Here is a 21,260-nt window from a genome sequence, read left to right as displayed (position 1 = left end):
CTCTCTCTCTCTCTCTCTTTGAAGGGGTGCACTTTTCTGCCATTTTCTGCCGTTATCCCGGGTCGCTGTGTCAATATCGCAATGATGACGCCATTTCGTTTTAAAGCAATAACGACCGCAACGTGCTTGTCGCTCAACGACTCTCAAGCCGTACTCGTCTCATTCCGAGGCATGCAATAACCGGCTTTCTAGGGGAACAAGCGACGAAATAAAGGAAAAGCAACTCCCGGAACGACCAGAACTTTTCATCTTATTGCGCCGAAGCGAGCGGGCCGTTTCAAGTTTTTGTTTACCCTCTCGACCGCCTGAAGTGGCGGGCCCAAATTTCTGTGACCTGCTTTAAAGCGTGCTCCACCTCCCGACGTGCGGTATACTGAGCTTTCGTGTCCCGCATAGTTGCCACCCTGCTCATCCCGTTTCCATGGCTCCCTCTGGCGGCAGCTGAGAGGTCCTCTCGCGCCCCTCGCGGCGCGAAGTCGAAACATCCGCAGCCCTGTGGCGAACATGATCGCAGGAGGCATTGCGGCTCGGCTCGCGGTAGAAACTCGGGTTCGGTGACGCTCGCCACAGGATACCAGAAGTGCTCCTACGACAGGGGCGTCGAGATGTGGGCGGTCTGTAACTATTATTGTTGACCGTTCCGGTTGTTTTCTACTTAGTTCTCTGTGTTGACTTTGGAGACATGCCAGTCGGATACTCTGCAGCCGTCGTAGCCGTCATCCCCTTCCTCGTCTTCTTTTTAGGTGAGTATTGCTAAGGATCTCACGCGACTGGCCTGTTTTTTTCTGCTGGTTGCTGATGGCATTCAAAACTTCGTTTGTTCCTGCAAAACAAACGAGTATATTACGCGGGCTTACCTTCATCAATGGAAGCATGCGGGACACGCTTTGAACAAGGACGAGTCTCACGAAGTGTGCGGCTTGTCCAATTTACAAGACAGACTTTTTCGGTGACTTTTTGTGTTTACCTGTCACGTTGCAGACTAATGCAACATTTGCATGGGCACGGTCTTCACTTTTAATTACAACAACTTTATTTTGGGGGTAATGAGTGGGGCGTTTCATCGCCTGAGGCGATACTCTATCTCATTGCTCGCGGCAATTTGGTGAAGATACCAAGATGAGCTTCACAGTGAGGACCGAAGTCTTACCGTGTCCAGGAAGACATGCAGTTCATTTAGGGTATGGTGCTGGTGAGCCGGAATCGACCGTGGCCCAAACTATTTCGCCATTGTAATGCGGCGAGAGTCTAGCTCCTTCAAAGGCAACCTTCCAACGGTGAAAGTACAGGTAATGAAGAAGAATGTGTTGGAAATTTTCCAACTTCTATTTCAATATTCTTGAAGTGCCCAAGTGCACATACGCGTGCCAGCTCATATGCAGTTGCGTGTACCAGGAACTAATGTGCGGCTACAACCTGTTTCTACTTGTTCTTCACCCGTATTTCTCGTTTCCCATATGTTTTTCCCAAACTAATACACTTTTCTTTTCCTTTACGACATATGTATTTATAAGAAGAACATACCGCATGTTTTATAAATGCGCAACAACGCTCACTCGTCCTTGAGCGAACTCCCTTGTGCGAGTAAAGTTGGAATAACGTGATACGAGTATTATAGGATAACCTGGCATTAATGTCGTGATCGTTCATTGATGATTAGGCCTTTTATGTGATAAAGCAAAAAAAGCCATTTATCAGTTCATCATTTTCGTCATTTATATGCGAAGCTCTACTGCAGCGTAAATTCCTTGTAACTTGTCAGCCCGCTCACAAATTCGCTTTCACGCATTATGACTATGCAGATAGCGCCGAGCGTCAGGCTGTCTACCATATGCTCATAAAATATAAGGTACGACGTTCAATGTTGAATATCCTCCCACAGACTGACAGGAGGTAGTGCTGGCGTTTAAGCAGTGTGCAGTTGATACGTATTTACACGGGGCATACTGGTGAAAATTGAGTCGCCAATCGGTTCGGTTTGCGTGGAAGTTGTGGGAGCTTCCAAAGCTTCCCACTTAAAACTCCTCTGTGAGGGGTCGCAGCGCCTCCACAGGCGCTTGCCAAGGATTGTAAAATATCCGCTCGCATGCGTAGTTTGAGATACGTCTGGCTATTATGACTCAGCATGCGCATGCATGTGAGCCAAAGCGAACGCGTCAGCTCAAACGAGAATTCTAATTAACTGAACGTATAACACCACTTTGTTTGTGACCACTACCAGTAATAACATCTGGCAAATCATGTCAGCACGAAGACAGCAAAAGGCTATGATTAATGATGGCGGAGCCATATGTTTTCTCTCACAACATGTTCGCCATCAATGCACACAAAGTTATTTCAATACTTTTTCCTCGTACTTTTTCTGTTATCTCGTTTTCGTGCGGTGGCAGAGCGGAGTTAATCAACTTCTGGTGCCGAGGCTATATATTTTCTCCAATCGGGGCATCGAGTTAATGGCCGCAGATCATCTTTTTTTTGTTTCTTGTTTTGTTTTTTAATCGCCAAAAGCAATTTGAAGTGCATATTGATCAAGCGGCCTGGATGGCTTGCAATAAGTTTCATCCTTTCCTATCTACCTACGTGCTTTGGAGGGAGATAGGACTGATTTATGGAAAACATTCGTTTTTCTTATTGACAGTCTTGACGGATTCAATTTTACTACATGAATGTTCTTGGACCGCAAGCCCACTTCTGCGGTAACGTATTCCAATACACGAGCGTTGTCCAGCGTAACATCCTATCACCTCCTCGTGGTTTACTAGTGTCGAGCTGATTTCGTTATCAGTGAGCAACGTCGAACAGTGTTCCACCGTCAGCAACAGTTTTTTTTTTATTGGACAGAATTAGGGATACAAAAGAAAAAAAAAAAGTTTGGGCATATTTCACTTTCGCCAGCTCAACTCAGAGATTTGAGAAAAAGTAACGTTAATCAAAGTAAAAGGCGTTTATTTCGTTCCGTTTATTCAAGTTTCTCGCGTTTAACTGCTTTAATCAAAATGTAGGAAGAAAATTTTCAGACTCGGTTTTTGTGCGAAACAACAAAGATTCTAGCATCAGCATGATCCATTCTCACCAATATTGTTATATTTGTTGTTAGGCGTATTTTCCAATATCCAAATTCCTCTGGCTGTAGCTGTATCAATGCAAGGCGCGCGAGCTGCGCAAATTTCAGTAATGGAAGCGCTTGCGTTGTGCTCTAAGGTATTCATGTTCCCAGCCATATCATCCTATCTAGCACTATCTATTATCCTGCAACAGGTATCTCTCTCAACGACTCGTCCTCCAAGGCCACATGCGACAGCTGGTTACCCCAACGTCTCTTTGGCCCCTCTGCTCGGCCCAGTCCTGCACAACCAAGGGGCGGTTACGACTGCCCTATTGAGCTTTCTTCATGCCTCCGACCTCTCGCCCCCCCCCCCCCCAAGGCCCCCTTGTGTCTGTGTGTGGTTTTTGTTTTTTGTTGATGCTTTTCTTTTCTTTTTTTCGTTTTTTAAAGGAATAGCAAATCGACCTACCCCTGACTAACATTTTCTCCCTTTCTTTTTTCAATAAACAACCCCCCCGTATTCAGAGCGAAATTCACATTTCGATGTTCGTGTGCCGCCTATACGGAGAAATACAGAAAATCAACGTGGCTGGCGACACGTCGCTGTACTCGATATCAACCACATTATTAAACGCGCGCGAAAACAAATATACATAAGAATAACCTCTTCAATATGAACCTGCTGAGAATATCGCCCTTCTCTGGGTGACGTCATGATATCGATCTCATTTCTTCTACTTTTGCACCATTGTTTCCGCGATAATATAACACCAAGGAGCTGAGCTATGAGCACGAGAGACGCCAAAGGGCGTGCTGTGATTAGAATGGCGGTGTAAGATTAGGAAACCGCTGACCTATAAGATGAAGACGGGGATTCGGACAGCGTTACATTAGGCCCCGCCTGCTGTTTTTAGAGATAATCGATACAATGCCGTCTGGAGTTACTCATCGGCCTCTGCTCCCTCCTAATATTACTTCTTTTCTTTTCTTTGCCTTTTTATTTGGCCCTTCCATGCCACGGCGATTCTTTTAAATCTCTCTTGCGCTTCTTAGACATCGACTGGGTCTTAAAGTGGCCTTCATGTTCGTGCCTTGTTAGGTTTTTCTTGTTGCCGTTACTGCACTTCCATTACTTATTTACTGACTTGCCGACAACCATTACTTTCATTTTCTTTATATTTATCGCATTTTTTGTTACAGTACGGTAATTTTATCACAAATATGTCACAAAACCAAAGTGGCACGAATCGGAAGAAAATTAAACAAAGAGCTCTCCAAATGATAAAGGAAGCGAAGATGTTACACCGACTTAACACAACGACAAAAAAAGAAAAAGAAAAAAAGGTTTAATCAGACAATCACTTTTTATGTTGATGATGATGACTGAAAGAAAAAAAAACTTTTTATGTGAAGTAATTGTAATCCCTTGATTTATGATGATGAATCCCGCAAGGAAGAATTGGGGTTGGTATGGCTGCGATGAAAACAGGTCGTGAATATGAGGTACATGTCCCGACAAAAGTTTACGGAACACGCGAGCTGTATACTTTCTCCTCGGTACAACACCCTAGCGGCAAGCGGAAGCTGGTGAAATCAGGCCAGTTCACTGCCTCAGAGAGGTGGACGAGTGCGCTCTTAGCGACACACAGCGGTAGTTTCGGTATGATTACTGTTGTATGTGCCCGCGAAGTGAGTTGGATTTTGCTGTTGTGCTCGTCAACAACTCGTGACTCCGTCAGTTGTTTATCAATCAATCAATTATCAATGTCAGCGTCAACTGTTTATCAGCTCGTCACGCGTCGTCCATAATAAAGCAAGGGTTTACAAGATACCTTTCTTTCTCTTGTCTACGTATCATGGCTTTCCAATAAAAGCAATACACCGTAATGTGTTGCCACCATGATTCATCCTTGTTATCAGGATGATAGCGGCGAGCTCCCTGTCTCAACAGTCGTTGAATCACGTGTTGTTGGCGAGCACAACAGCAAAATCCAACTCACTTTGCGGGCACATACAACAGTAATCATACCGAAACTACCGCTGTGTGTCGCCTAAGAGTGCAGTCGTCCACCTCTCTGAGGCAGTGAACTGGCCTGATTTCGCCAGCTTCCGCTTGCCGCTAGGGTGTCGTACCGAGGAGAAAATACACTGCTCGCGTGTTCCGTAAACTTTTGTCGGGACCTGTACCACAGTAGCGATAAGGTAAGCTGATGTGCACTTTGCGGTGTAGGCGGCTTTGCTGACGGCGCTGTAACCGGTCTAGAAGAATTTAACGCTTGCGATATTAGTGAGTTTTAGTATAACGTACTCTGTCGCCTTTCCGTACGTTATACTAGAACTCACTATTATGTTTGTATTAGTGTGTATCGTATCATGCGTGTATCCTATTATCGCATAATCGTGCGTGTCGGTTTTGCTGTACTGTGCTATGCAGTATTTTGCTCGCTTTTGTACTTCTCAGATTTCGATGTAGGACAGACTGCACGGGACGTTTAGTAGCTCGAACGTGCTTTGCGCAAGCGATGCCGTCGAGGTCCGCAGTGGGATGTGAGTGGGCTCGAAGAAGTAGCGTGATTTTTTTTGTTTATCTTTGGACATACCGTACACACGCAACGTCTTTTTATCTATTGATCATGTTTCCGAAACTGTTATCATTAACGGCTTCCCATCTACTAAAAATCCCTATTGACGTGCATAACCTTCATAAGCTCAAAATGCCCGTTGTGAAGATTTTCGCTTTTGCATGTTCAAGTTACGTTTCAGAAGCGGGTAGCTACATTCATTGTATGACAAATAACAGTATAATAGCTTGAATGGACGGAAAAGGCAAAAAGCATGCAGCAGAGCAACACGATTGCGTAGCCAGCAATAAAGAGCCCTGTGCTGTCGATTTTATTTCAGCTGTACTTAACAGTTCCAAAAAGGGAATCACGTCGGGCGCGAGCCTTTTCCGTCGCTTACCAAGTGTTCTTTTCACTCCGCTTGTGCGACTAATAGAACATACAGCATCAATGGGCGGGATTCCTAAATTGGGGAAGTTGCTCTGGCGCAACAGAAAAGCCATCAACTTTTTCATTAGTCAATGCGATTAGTGGGCGTAGCACTAAAGCTCTCTCGCATCAGGGCACGCTTACGTTAGCCCTCCTGCTTTTCCTTTGAGTGTTCCCATGAGAATGGAAGCTTAAAAAAAAGGAAATGAACGAAGACCCTTTGGGTTAGGAAGGTAGCCTTCCAAGAGCAAAACGTGTGTGCGTTAGAAAGAACGGGGAGTACTCGACGCTGATGACAACCTACAAGAAGGCTCGCGGAAAGCAGTAGGAAAGGAAGCGGAACAGGAAGAACTCTCTGGGGAACCCTCATGAAATTTGGTCATTTCAAAGGACGAACAGCTGCAAGGGAATTGGGCTCACCGGAATGGTACGCGGCGTTGTTTTGAGGCGCAAGAACTTGTGTAGGGGATTTTAGCGCTTGCTCCTTTGTAAAATAGGGTTACGCCATACACTATTGCGAGGATTAGCTTACTGGTGTCGCCCTGGCGAGGGTAGGAAGGACTACTTCCTACATCCTAAGCAAGACACCAAGAAGGAACAAAGAGTAGTGTCATCACCGTAGCATAGCAGGTACTGGCGTAGTGCATTGTTGTTTCTCTGAGCTATGTGAAACGGTATCCTGGTAGGTGAATAATTATTGGGCTCCACGACTAGCAAAAATTTTCACCACATGCTGTTCGCGAATAACATAGAACGAGCACTTCAAATATAGAAATAAACATCGGCTAACGAGCCTCTGAAAAAAGTTTAGCTATGGCTAAATTAAGCTAAATGTGCGAAATGGAACAATACTGCAGCTGGAAAATGTATCTTTGAAAAATAGTCTAGCCTGTCAATAAGTAGCTGTCCTTTCCACAATGCATTGTAACGAAGAAAAAGTCAATGTAAGCAAGGGTACCTTGTTGTGAAACTGAACATGGTGTGATGACAAACAGACAAACGAAAAGTAATTAGTATTTGGAGTAGAAAATACTGAAAAAGTATTTGAAATTGAGTACAAATACCTTTTCCAGAAAGCAGTAACATACTAAAATACAAACAAGAATATTTAAAACTCAGTAGTTTGAGTACGCTATACTCAAGGTACGTAGAAGTCTGCTCTACATTGACCCACTTCCCAGGTTACATGAAACAATATCATTTCTGAAGATAAGTATACTCGGCCATGCTTTTAGCACTGTAGTTTGACGACAGTATGAGAGTCACGGTTAATACACCTGTATGGTCATTGCACATAACCTTTCCTGGATAGCACAGAGCTCCCGTGTACAACTGCATCGACAACATTCTGCTAGTTCAGTTAATTTCCGGTGAAGCGTAGGGACAGAGGAAAACATTTTAGAAATACTTTTCTACTAGCATCATTGGCATGACTGTTGCAGTATTAGCTGCGTTGAGCAGGTGAAGTGATACCGGCTACAGTAAGAGGCAAACGTCTCAATAATTCCCGTAAATAAGGCCGCACTGAAATTTCACATGAGATGCCTTTTGCTTTTTCAAGCGTGGTACAGTTCACGCGTCTCTAAGTACAATTGCGTAATCAGCGGATATAACAGATACTTCCATCTACTCTTTAATTATTTGTAGCAGAAATAACAAGTGACCTAATATACCTTCTCGCGGTAGGATACTGCACGACACTACCTGATAGACAACATCTCACCGAACACACTTCTAACGAACAGAGCAGCACAACGTTTGTATGCGTAGCCTGTTCTTGCATTGCATTCACATAGTAATTCGTATGGTCATCAATGATGACCTTAAGAAGAACAACAAGAAGAAGATGATGATGATGGTGATGATGACTCATCATCATCAAGAGCGTTGTTGAACCCTGTGAAGCATTTGTGAGAAACAAGTCCGGGTACCGCGTCGGGGAAAAGAAACCGTATTCACAAATTGATCCGCATCTAACATATCCATAAAATCTTGTTTAATGACAACGTTAATATGATACAAACACTTCAGTTCCTTTATTTTTGTGCAGCTGATTCCAAGCTATACACATCCTGATCAATTAAATAAAATACTGTTGCGTCTGATATGTTTAACTCTGTCCACGCCATGTTACAAACGATTCATAAACCTCCTACATCCTTGTGGTTCCAAATTTTTTAAATCAATGCAACGTAAATCAGGTGCACCTTCTTTCTTCGTTGCTATTTTTTTTCCTTCCCTTCTTTCTTTTCGTTTTTGTTTTTCCTCCTTTTTACGGAGACTCACCTTTTCCTCATCGTCCTTTCCTTTCTATTTATTCTTCGTTTTCTTTTGATTTTTTTTTAAATGGAATAGCATGCCGACCTTGGTCTGGCAGACCTTTCCTTTCAATAAATATATATTCCCCCCCCCCCCCCTTCATAAGGTATGAATGTTGAGCCACACATGTCTGTACCTTGGTGGTTCACGTCCACATGCATGTCCAGCTATGCCGGTTGAATTGTCTGCCTTTTTTTTTTTTCTCGTGTCGTAATGCTACGTAGGTGTATGCTTGTATTATTGCCGAATTCTGAAAAGGGAGTAATAAAGACAACCATGAGAACAAACAAACAAGCAACCAGCTATGCCATACAAGGAAAAAAATAGCTGGGCAAAACTACGCCACTCTATGCGGCATTTTCGCTTTTGCATGCTCAGGTTACGTTTCAGAAGCGGGTAGCTACATTAATTGTATGACAAATAACAGTATAATAACTTGAATGGACGGAAAAGTCGAAAAGCAAGCAGCAGAATGGCAGCTGGAATGGCAGCTGGAATGGAGGCTGGAATGGAGGCAGCTGGAGAATGGAATAACCATAAAGCAGTAACATTCGCGGAGAAATGAAGCACTAGACGCCCAAGGCCACTGCCTTGTTGACCGTCAGATTGTCGTTGGGGTGGCAGCAAATTAGGGACCTTAAGTCAGCATCATGACAGCGATCCGTAGCCTTGCCTCAAGGCCTAAAGGCTTGTCTCCACCAGCCCGTCTAGCCGTGCTACAGACCGCGTGACACACGACGTGGCTTCGACGTGTGCAATGTCGGATAATACCGACATCGGCAATCTGAGATCGTCTTGAGGCATCTGAAAACATAAACCCAGTGTCCTTGCCGTCTACGCAAACGTCCTTTTCGCCTGTACATTCGAGCAGTAATCGTTATGGAAGATTGTATTGCCACAAGTTTTCTGAGGGGAAGCCTTACAACATTTCTCGCAGGGTGTTTGAGAAAAAAAATGTTAGAGGAGATGAGAAGCGAAAAGTACAATAGCATTTCTGGAGGCCTTGAGGAAGGTTGTAGACGCGGCAAAACAATGCCAGTTTTCTAATGGACTCGCGGTCGCGGAAGGAGGCTCCAACTTTAAATCAGCTTAGGAGGAGAACAAAGGACAGAGTGGCACAAAAGTTGAAGGAGTCTACGGAAACCGGGTGCTGTAGAGACAACAACGCCTCACATGTATTAGTAGTTGTTCAGAAATGAAATGAACAGTTCCGAAGAAATGAGATTGTGTAGAAATTAACAGAACAGCTAAAGAAATATGGAAGGTAACATAAGAAGAACGTGCCAGGGCTCCAACCGAACCGTTTCACGTATGTTTTTTTTTTTTTTTCATTTTCACGTTTGTTCCGCAGACAGGAAGCAAAGCCTTCTAAGTGATACGCATGTGATAAAGTTAAAAAAATATTAGTGATGAAAATAATATGCAGTAGCCAAGCTCAAAAAGTTACGCCGCCAGGAGAAAGTAGATAGCGGATAAGTCTACCAGAAAAGAAGAGCGTTAACGGACAGCGAAACCCATAGCACAAAATCTTGAATTTAACTTGCTACCAGACTGCATCTCAAGCTTAAATACGATGTGCGTGTATATATATATATATATATATATATATATATATATATATAGAAAGATACAAATATAAAAATGAGCAAATGCTCCATGGCTGCACGTGAGGCATATGTTTACAGTTCAAGCGTGCCACAATCCCAGCTGCGGACGGCCGTTTCGTGCTTCTTGGCTCTCATCGGCACAGCGTAGGGATGTGACACGCTCTTGGGTCGGCACAAACACTGTGTCTCTGCAAGATATCAATGTTCCAGGGTGTATATGGATGTGTATATATATATATATATATATATATATATATATATATATATATAGGGTGAGGTAAAAGGATTATCAAACGGCCACGAAGTTTTTCAGAAGTTCAAAAAAAGACGCGGAAACAGATTTTAGGGAGGTTACAAACACTAGTTTATTACATAGGGAGACGTTAAAAAGTAAAATGGGCAAGGGGTCGACGTTTCGACAGTGGCACTGTCTTCGTCAGGACAAAACATACGTAGCTGGTAGCTGGTAATAGGTTTGGTACATGACGATGTACCCTTGCCCATTTTACTTTTTAACGTCTCCCTATGTAATAAACTAGTGTTTGTAACTTCCCTAAAATCTGTTTCCGCGTTTTTTTTTTTTGAACTTATGTGTGTATATATATATATATATATATAGGAGGGGTGTTCAAGTCAAACTGGGACTTTCTGTCTCCTGAGTGTACAAATGGCTCGCGCTACTTTTGTTTCGTCATTTTCACATGCGACAGGCCTCCGCGTTCACGACATGGGGGTCCAAAGTTTGTGCAAAACAGAAGACACGTGCTGGACAAGATGGCCGACAACGAGACGAGCGCGCACATCGAACAGCGAATTGTCATTAAGTTTCTCGTGAATGAAGGCGTAAAGTCATCTCAAATTCACAGAAAACTTCAGGCTCAGTATGGCCACGATACACTTAGCCGCAGCAAAGCGTTTGAGTGGTGCAAACGCTTCCGAGACGGCCGTACATCAGTGCAGGACGATCCCGGCCGGGACGGCTCAGAGCCCAGTGTCAGAGTTCCTGAGAACATCCAACTTGTGGAGCGCCTGATCCTCAAGAACCGACGGATAACATGTCTCGAACTGGCTCGACAGACGGCCCTTTCTGTGGGAACGTTGAACATTTTAGCTCAGATCGGTGCTCCCCAACTCCAAGGAAGATGACACCGCCCAGACTTGACACAGCATTCCCGGACTTGACCTACTGACAGCCGCCAGGTGGCGGGGCCCTCCTGATTCTGACGTCATTCTAGACATGTGTAAAAGCTCCAAGCAATCATTGTCACCCCTTAGTCCTGACGAAGGCGAAGCTTCCGCCACAACGTCGACGTATCCCTTTAACTTTCCACCTGTAAATAAATAACTTTTCCCTTTTTTCCTTACTTCCTACACCTTCGTTGTCTGCCTCTATTTTTTTCAATTACCTATATACAGGGTGTCCACGCTAAGTGTGAACAGATTTTTTTAAAATATATCAATCACTTTTTCCGAGATGAAATCAATTACAATATAGCATATGCTGATGGCACTCCCTAGGGGGGCATTAACAGACTCCTAAGGCAATGTCTTAATTAACTTTCAATAATTAACTTTTTAATTATAAAAGCTACGAAGTTGCTCCAGTGAGAACATCTGATCTCTTCGGTCACCAGGTATCAAAACCGTTTTCAGAACAAAAATCCGTTCGGTAGGTCGTCCGCAAAAAAATCGTGAAGGAACGCCATTTTTTTTCTTTATTTGGTTTATGGGTGGTTTTCAAGTTGAGAAGTGGCGCTACGCATGCTGGGTCTTCGAACTTCCGGTCCGAAATTGCGCTCAATTGGAGCAAAGCAAAACTTCTACCATCTGGCTTAAAAGACAACCAAGATGAGTTTTCCTGGGAATGCCTGCACACCAAAGAAGTAAGGTACTGTAACGAATACTTCGCACGTGCTTTTCTTGCGACAAAGATAATATTTCGTGACACGTCGTGCATGTTTCGGTTTCGTTCGGCGTGCGCTTCAAAATCGCAATCTTTTGCTACGGGAAATGTTCTGTTACAGTGCGGTCAATTTGACGCTTCAAATAACAAAGATAACAGGCAACATTTCAGATATGGCGCAACAAAATGTGCAGGCAGTATTTTACGGTGCAATCTTCGGCACTCTGACGATAGTACGCATGTAATCGTTTTCTTTTAGTCTGGGAAGAAGCTGTGGCTTTAGTAATATTCTATTCACATTATGAGTTGATAATCTTATCACAGCCACGCACAATTCAACGTGATAAGTACACAGCACGACATTTGGTGACAAGTGCCTACACCCCTTAGTTCAATTTTCGCTTACGTTGACAACATTTTTCCAAAGGCGCAGGATCCAAGGGTATGCGATACATTATATGTCCATTTTCTGCAGAATTAGTGCGTTTACGCCCGTAACATTAGCTTATTTTAGGTTGAAAATAGCACTTACTCTATAAGACTCCAGCAGAACTTCGGACCGGAAGAGTAAATCCACGTGACATTGCAACTTCCCTTGCGTCATTTTGACAGGAAGTTGCAAACCACCCATTGCGCATCTTCAAAGAAGCGGCTTTCCTTTACCCCCAGTGTGAGAGAGTGAAAGAGCACAGTGCCGCCTCATGGGTCGAAGACTAGCTTTAACTTGCGGAAACAAAACAAAAACACAAATCTATCGGGTGACTCTATCGCGACTGCCCTTATCTTGGGCTGCATTTTCTGTTTTCTTTTAATCTTTTTCCAGGACGCAAGAGGCGATAGTGTGCTCTTTCATCCTCTCGTATTGGGGCGAAGGAAAGACGCGTCTCTAGAGATGCGCAATGAATAAAATAAAGAAAAAAAATGGCGTTCCTTCACGAATTTTTTGCGGACGATCTATCAAACGGATTTTTGTTCTGAAAACGGCTTTCGTATCTGGTGACCGAAGAGATCATTGGAGCAACTTCGTAGCTTTTATAATTAAAAAGTTAATTAAGACATTGCCTTAGGAGTCTGTTAATGCCCCCCTAGGGAGTGCCCTTCAGCATATGCTATATTGCAATTGATTTCATCTCGGAAAAAGTGATTGATATATTTTTAAAAAATCTGTTCACACTTAGCGTGGACACCCTGTATATATATATTAAACAAAATTCAAGGACGATTAATGTAATTAATGCGGCGGAAGTGCTTTAGCATTCAGCCGACCCACCCACTACCACCATCCACCCATATCCACCTCTATCCACCCCTAACTATCACAAACTGTTACTAACTACACAGCCACAACAGGGGCGGAAGCCTACTTCCACACCGGCGGCATATTTTGAAACGCTGCTTTCGCTCTTCCTCCGTCTCGTTCGACCGCTTTCGGCGCCGAGCAGCGGCATCCGCTGCATGACGTTGCTCGCGTTGTTCCTCAGTTTCGGCAGCTCGTCGCGTTCGCCCAAAATCCGTCTTCTTCTGGCGACTACTTGGCCCGGCACTCGTACTCGGTTCACACTCAATTGTGTACTTCAATTCAACCCATACGCACCTTGCACACCCGCAAGTTCGGACTCGCCCGCGTATCTGGCGCGCCGCCAAGATAGCTGCCACTCCCTGACCTACTCTGCCTTACTCTCCACTGCCCTCCTCCTCTCTCACGCGGCGTACTTCCCCTTCCACGTTTTGACCACGGATCGACACCGACACTTTTCCACGAAACGCCACTTCTAATGCTAAGGCATTAAAACAAGAACAGCGCGGCACAGAAAAGGTCATGCGGCGAGTTGACTTAGTAAAGTTGGCTCTGCCGTTACATAATGCTATGTGCGGCAGAGCACGCTTTACAGGTGGTAGTGTGACTTTGAATGCCGATTTGCTTGCTCGGGAGTGGGACAGTTTCCGGAATTCGATGTGCTAACATGTGTCCGAGGAAATCCCCAGGACATCCAGGTTCATACGTGTCTTAGATTAGGTTCACACGTGTTCATACGTATCTTGCGTGTGTCTTTTTCCTGCCAATATATGTCTTAAATTACCTGTGCGTTCACAAATAAATTAATCCAAGCTAAAATCTAGCATCGTGGAACCACCTCCGGGAAATATTGGGTACTGGACCTTGTGGATTGACTGCGATGTAATTTTGTGTTCGAGATTATGTATTGTAGCTTTACTATTCAGATCAACACAGGTCAAAGATTGTAGCGTATAGGTCACCGAAAGTATTGCAAATATTGCAGAAATAACAAAGGGTAAAACCTGCTACAGAATACTACCGAATGCACAGGGTACGCTTCATATTTTATTTTACTTTGTTATTTATTTATTTATTTTTTCACCGAGCCAAACCTAGGATGCACTGAGTACTACCGCATGTCACCTTCAATTTCTGTATGACAACAGGGCAACAATGTTTGCGCCACTTCGCTGATTGACTGAAAACATGAGTGTCGCAAACAAACTTTTATTAGTACTCATAGTGCCTTGGTGGCATTAATTTGAAATTCAAGCGGAAGGAGACCAACCATAGCCTTCCCGAATACTGTCTTTCATGACGTAGATCGCAGTAAATAATGGGATGGTATATGGTCCAGTAGTTACTTGCACAACGTTTGCCAGGGATTATCATAACCTGGTTTGCTGACATGACCAATCAGCGCTTCTAACAACACGACAGAAACACAGCCGTGAGACTTGTTTTGTTTGTTTACAATGATTCAATGCTATATTAAGGAATATATAAAGTAATATTTCCGTTAGTGGGCACTAATAAATAAATAAATATATATTTCGTTAGCTGCGGTCATGTGTCAGTATCAGCAAAAAGATGGTGAACAGGATATTGTTATCTGCGTGCGCTACAAGCCAATATGTGAGCGCACGAATAAAAAATGTATGCGACAATAGCGCTAAAGCGCCGGGTTGCATCTGCCGCGGCCACAAAAAAGAAAACTTTGCATCGTTGCATAATGATCATTTATGTGGATGAAGTGGCACTGCCATTAGTAGCATTCTATAGTGTCAAAGGAAATAAATTTTAAAACATTTCGGCGCGCTGGATCCGCGTTCTTGCGACAGTCGCGAAACAATTTTCTAGCTGCAGCGCATTATCCATGCAGATAGCACACAATATGAGCTTTGCGTGCTAAGCCGCAGCAAGCAAGATTTTGAGTTCAGTTGAGTTGATAAGAAAAGAAAAAAATGGAGAAATAGGCACTCATTACGAGAGCCGGCTACTCCAGATCAATTAGGAAAACACAAATGGCAAATTTTCTTTTTGTTCATTTCGTTATTTGCTTTGGGCTGGTAATGTGCATCATAGACACCCGACAAACTGTCTTTCTTGGCTGGGTGCTTGAAAATCGTTAGTCAGTGGCGCCAGTTTCAAGTTGTTGGGATATTTTATCTTGTGTTAGCTGTCTATCTCGGCCACCGAAACGGCCCAAGCAACCTAATGTCATATCAGAAACATTTATTATGGATGCCCTTGTGATTGGTCGGACTTCTCTCTCCCCGAAAATTGTTCGTAGCTGTTAGTGCTACCTTTGTGAGCTTAATTATATATATTATATTTATCGACGTGGGGAAAGCTGTCACGGACGCCGCCAATCAGGCCATCTGTCCATGCGAGCACGACAATGCAAACACGGTTTTGCAAAATGCCAGAGTACTATCGATGTCCGTTTCCGCGAAGTGTACATTCTTCCACCGGCGGTATAGCGCATGATATGTAATTTTATGCGAGAAGATCTAGAACGAAACGCAGCAACAAGACAAAGACGCACAAGGAAGACAACGGCGGAACTGCATACTGTCTTCCCTCTGTGTCTTTGTCCCATTGCTGCGTTGTGTTGGAGATCATGAATTACCAACTGTCCCACTTCAAAGCCTTGGGTTCTAACGTCTCATTTGTTGCAATGCGATCTTTTATGCATATTCTCCTCTCCAGTTTGACATTTACCTGCAAATACTCTCTCACACCGATGCACCCCAAAGATTTAATATAGAGGAGACCGGGGAGAGTTGTCACACGGGTCAGTTGTCACACTAGCAGAAGCAGTTAGCAGCAGTCACGAAGCAGAGCAGCTGAGCAATTTTCCCGCTGTTTGTTAGCGACACGAGCAACCACTAAGTGAAGAAACTTTCATTGTCGTAGAAAGTATAGCAAGATGCACAGAGCACAAGACTTGTTTGAGTCACGAGTAAGTAAAATTTTCCGTTCTTGCAATTTTCAAATTTTGCACAACACATACTAATGCTCTAAAGAATGCACGTTTTCGTGATGTTTATTCAGTATTCGGAAATCTTTTCACGAATTTTCAGCGGAATGCGTTCAACAGTTGAGGTAAAGTCGCTGCGGGTGTCGTAGGGGTCAGTCGTTCCATATCAGGGGGGGTAAGTTGTCACGTGCTTCAACTGGTATAGCGACTGACAGCGCAAGCTATATTCGCGAGAAAGTGTTTGAGTAGCTTTTGTAGTACATTTTAGAGATCGTGTAATAATTTAGTGCCGCTTTTTACATTTACAATGCCGGTCTACGTCCAGTAAGGGCTAGCTTACATGAATCCTGTACAGCTAGGACAGACGTGTAAACATAAAATGTGAGGCTTAAGATAATAGGTTCTTCAGTGCTCGTTTACTTCGTTTCTCATATGCACTTCCAAAGGGTATTCCATTCTGTACACATCCACAATAAAAATTACCAGAAAATGCAGCTGAGGCAACCTGACCCAGCCCTTGTGACAACCTGCCCCGCTACTTGGGCGTATTGTCACACTTGACGGCCTCCGCGCAAATGTTTTTCGTACACTGTTTTCGAAAACCAGCTTTAGTTTAATATATGCATTGTGTAGCCAAAAGATCGCACTAAGCTCCAGCGTTGGTTTCATCAGCCTGACGAAAGTACTTTCGTCGCAGCAAAATCGGAAGAAAAAAACTGTCACAACTTTCCTCGGTCTCCCCTACTTTGTTTCTATGATGCTTCTTCTTTCGTTTATCGGCAGTCTAATTCTACCTGCACCCTCAACTAGCAGAGAGCACGCGATATTCCTGCGTAATCTCGGAGCAATGTAGTGGCAGTTGAGATGCGCATGCCCAACGCAGTGCAGGTTTCCGGTCTAGGCTTCCAGCACGCTGTCATCGACCGGTGTGTCTCTGATGTGGGACAATCGTGCCTTACCAACGTTTTCGTTTCTCCTGCAGTCGTGCGTCAGCAGTGACGAACAGTTGTGCAAATCGTTATCGCGGTTAGCCGAGAGATTAATCGCTCAAAATAGTGCAATGAATGCCCAGAGAAATGTTTCCTTCGCTGATTATGTTTGACCTACAGTCATTACAGGGTGCAATTACGAAAGGCCGAGATGGGCGCGTGTGTGGATGACTTGGACGAGAGCCATTAAATGTTTCATTTGGCTGAGGTATGTGTGCTCAGGTTCTGTGACCGCAGAATAATGATATATCCGGGAATGGCTCTATATCGCGCAATTATGATGTCCTCGGGTCATGTCGTGTGGAGAACGCGTGAAATGGGAGCTCTCTCTTATATGAGACATATGAGCGAATCTTCCCTTAACGAGTAACCATAGATTGAGAAGTTACCTGTCAAAAAGAACTCGTTACAAGTTAAGTTACCGTGTGAAAAATGTAACTAAGTTAATAACGAAGTTCTTCAGCCTGAAATGTAACTCGCAGTTACTGAGTTACCTCAAAAAATGAACGAGTTACTTCCCAAGTTACTGTGGACACAAAATAGCATTACGCAGGTGCAGTGCGCGTGAGCAGTTGAGTTAGACCTTGAGTTACCTGCGGAGGAAGCAACACGCCTAGATCGTCTTCGCTTATATCCAACAATAGAAGTATCTCTCTGTTTGTAAACAAATTGTGTCATAGGGTTCGACAGCGCCACAAATTTGGTAGAGTTGAACCACGGACCGTGGTTGAACTACGCTCGAAGCTAGACGTGAACAAGGTCGCGCAGGGTCTTGAGGGGATTACAATGGTCCCTGGAAGGGACGTGACCTTCTGTCCTACTTTTCTTTCAATAGGAGTTAGCGAACAAGTGCCCGTTCGTGGAACCCAGCCCTCTCCTTCCGATTTGTTCCGGTTCCAGTGTGTCTACCAACGTCATGATGGCGTTTCTCTGGTAGACGTCTATTCGAACGCTTTGCATCTTACTCCCTGTGGGCGCACAATGGTTCAGCTTCATTTCAATGGCAGCGGTTCTTACTTCTTGAATAAAATACTGTGATTCACTGAATATCACGTTTTACTGCAAAAAATGCCATGAAGGAACCGGAGATAAAGCAAGAAAATATGCGCACGTGAGTGAAAAGCGAATTAAAAGTAACTTCGAACTTAACTTACATTGGCAAAGCTACCTGAAAAAAGAACGAGTTCCTCTGAAAGTTACCACGGCGTAAAAGTACCGAGTTAAGTTACAAGTTACCAAAAAAAGGAACTTAGTTACAGTAACGAGTTACTTGTAACGAGTTACCTCGAACTCTGCGAGTAACATCGATATTGTTCGTGGCTGAGACCAAAATTCAGTTATGTGATGTTTACATTATATGTATTATCATGTTGACGTGACGTTAGGGTAAAAAGGAAGAGCATTATTCAGTAATCCCAGCAGGGAAGGTACCTGAATGACTCTGATTGGTAGCACGCTGCCTCGAGTGAACAGATAACCTTTCCCTTTAATTTTGGTAATTTTTTTTCAGCAGCATTTGAAGGTTGCTCGTGGGCCAGTACCGTTTCAGTATACAACGCACACAATTAGTGTTCATCTTTCTTCTGGTGTTTTCTTGTTCTTCTTCATATTCACGCACTCCGCCATGATTGCTATCTGACTCAGTGTGATTCAGTACATTAAACCTATGTTTATATATCATTTATTTGGAAAAAGTACTGTAAACGTACTGTAGAGCCATAAGGTACAGTGTCACCGCAGATTCTTGCGTTTATTCGAACATGATACGTTACGATTGCATGTTGGATTACAACTAGCTAAAAGAAACCGAGGTCCTGGCTTAGAACTTGTTGATTGTCACAACTCCTTGATAGGTCACTGTCTTTAAGACACTAATCGATTATACAAGAGAAAACGTCTTTTCAGTGTGCATCGAGTAAGGTGGTGAAGACCATGAGCGCTTTTCATTTGCCCAGCTGTTAAGAGAATGTTCTAGAGAGATAATAATAATAATAATAATAAAACGTTTTCCCGTACCCTCGTACTCGAGAAACTAAGTAGCTCGCTTATAATGTAGTCCTCGCCCCTACGGCCGAACCGGTGAGAGTTCCAACTGACAGTCGAATCCTGGTGCAAGCACAGGGCAAATGTGCGAAATAATTTTGGTTATCCTATATTCAATACATACGAGGTTGAATAAGTAATCTGAAACAATTCATGTACGAACAAAGAAAATGAACATTCTGAGAAACAATGTATCATTTTCCTACGTAGTCCCCCTGGTTCTTAACGCAGCTGCGCCATCGTTTGGGAAGCGCCTGCATTCCAGCAGACAATTCCACAAGTTTTTGGGTCGGGTGCGTAGCCATTCATCCACAGCTTGCTCAACGTCTTCGTAGAGAACCAAACATCCGATCGCCAAGATGCTCCTTGAGACCACCAATATTGGATAGTCCGACGACACGAGGCCAGGCGAATATGGCGGACGTGGAAGACACTGAAATAGATTATCACGGATCGATGAAGTAGTCATACGTGACGTATGCGACCGGGCGTCGTCATGTTGAAATACTGCACTCTTTGCGAGCAGTCCACGACGTTTGCTTCCGATAGCTTCGGTCTCTGCAGCAGTGTGCGGGCTAATAGGCCGCGGCGAGTCCAACCCTACTTGTGTTGCCTCCTGCGAACTTACGCGTGCATTGATACAGTTGCTGCAGCGATATGCAGGCATTACCACAGTGTACGTTTATGCGACGGTGGATGTCAATGGGTTTCACACCTTCGCTCATAAGGTAACGGATGACTGATCGGTACTCCTCTCGCTAAGCTCTGTGCGTGCGCTGCTTTCATGCTATGACAGCAAGAATCACCTCGTCAAGCGAGTACGAGCGCTTGCGACCCAACTTTGTTCCCGAGGCTTTTCAATCTGTCTCTGCTGGGTCCCCAGCCACATTGGTATCCCGGGGAATGAACGAGCCGACCGTGAGGCTCGGCGAGCGTTGGCACAAGAGGAGTCAGCTCTAGGACTACCCTACCAAGACATCCTTCCAGTGTTAAAGAGAGCTGTCTGCACACAGTGGCAGCAGGAGTGGGACATGGAAGAAAATAACAAGCTACACCTCACACAGCCACACGTTTCTCCCCCGCATCGGACTGAACACATCAACAGATCATCCGAAGTTCTTTACGCGAGATTGAGGATTGGACACACATGGCTCACGCATCACCACCTACTCAGAGGTCAGGATCCGCCAGCTTGTGCGCACTGCGGTGACAGCTTGACTGTCTTGCACGTACTGGCATCCTGCCCTCACTTCGAACACCAACGCCAACAGTATTTCACCGCATTCTACAGATACCATGTCCCACTCCACCCAGCCCTTCTACTGGGTGACACCCCTCTTATGCCGTTTGATAACGTAATCAAATTTTTGACCACGTGTGGGTTTCTTAGTCAGATGTAGATGATAAGCATTGCTCCGCTTTTATCCATTATCACCGAACTCCTCATGTAAATATCTCATTGTCACACTTGTAGATAGCTTTTAACTGCCATGCTCGCTTGCTATCGTCATCCCCCTCTCTCTTATCCTGGTCGATCAATCATCGCTCATCGCTCATACCTGTAGATAGGTTTTAACTACCACACTCTCTCTCACATCATCTTTCCCATAATCGTCTCCGACACAGTCAGCATAGTTTTGGCGCTCTATGGCCTTTGTTGCCTTTGTGCCATTAAACACATAATCAATCAATCAATCAATCTGGTGCAAGCCTGAAGCGGGGCAGCCATTCGTAATCAGTTGTCGCGTGCTTGCACATCATGCCACGCGGAGGTCAAAGTCCTACACAGTCAAAAGACCTCCTCTACCACCCACAGTAAGAGCGATATCATTCGGAACGTTCAATAAAGTTTTAAGGTTATTTATTGAACCACCCTCGCACTATTTGATATTGGAGGCCTAAGCGTTTCTGTTTATTCACTGAAGGAAACTGCCCCCTCTCACAGCTCCCCTCTCAAGGCGGAGGAAAGCACTAGAGAACATAGAAAAACGCCTCTTCCCATGTGAAGCACACCTACAAATTTGCTCCGTTCGTGTACGTGCAGTTCATGCAACTCTCGTAGGCGCAACAACACTCTAAAAAATGTGACTTCTATCGTGTC

At 44.2% G+C, this 21,260-nt stretch overlaps 1 protein-coding gene across 1 annotated transcript in view; it reads left to right on the top strand.

Moving 5' to 3' along the window:
• Nucleotides 1-524: 524 nt before the first annotated feature.
• The window catches only part of LOC135383967 (uncharacterized), a 72,309-nt gene continuing 51,573 nt past the window's right edge, over nucleotides 525-21,260 (top strand). The window contains exon 1 of the mRNA XM_064613238.1: nucleotides 525-743. Within this exon, the coding sequence (XP_064469308.1) occupies nucleotides 683-743 (61 nt within the window). The 5' untranslated portion in view covers nucleotides 525-682. The remainder of the gene's footprint in view (nucleotides 744-21,260) is intronic.

The sequence above is a fragment of the Ornithodoros turicata genome, chromosome 2 (genome assembly GCF_037126465.1).
Source record: "Ornithodoros turicata isolate Travis chromosome 2, ASM3712646v1, whole genome shotgun sequence".
In the NCBI taxonomy this organism is placed as follows: Eukaryota; Metazoa; Arthropoda; class Arachnida; order Ixodida; family Argasidae; genus Ornithodoros; species Ornithodoros turicata.
This window is presented reverse-complemented; position numbering and strand designations above follow the sequence as displayed.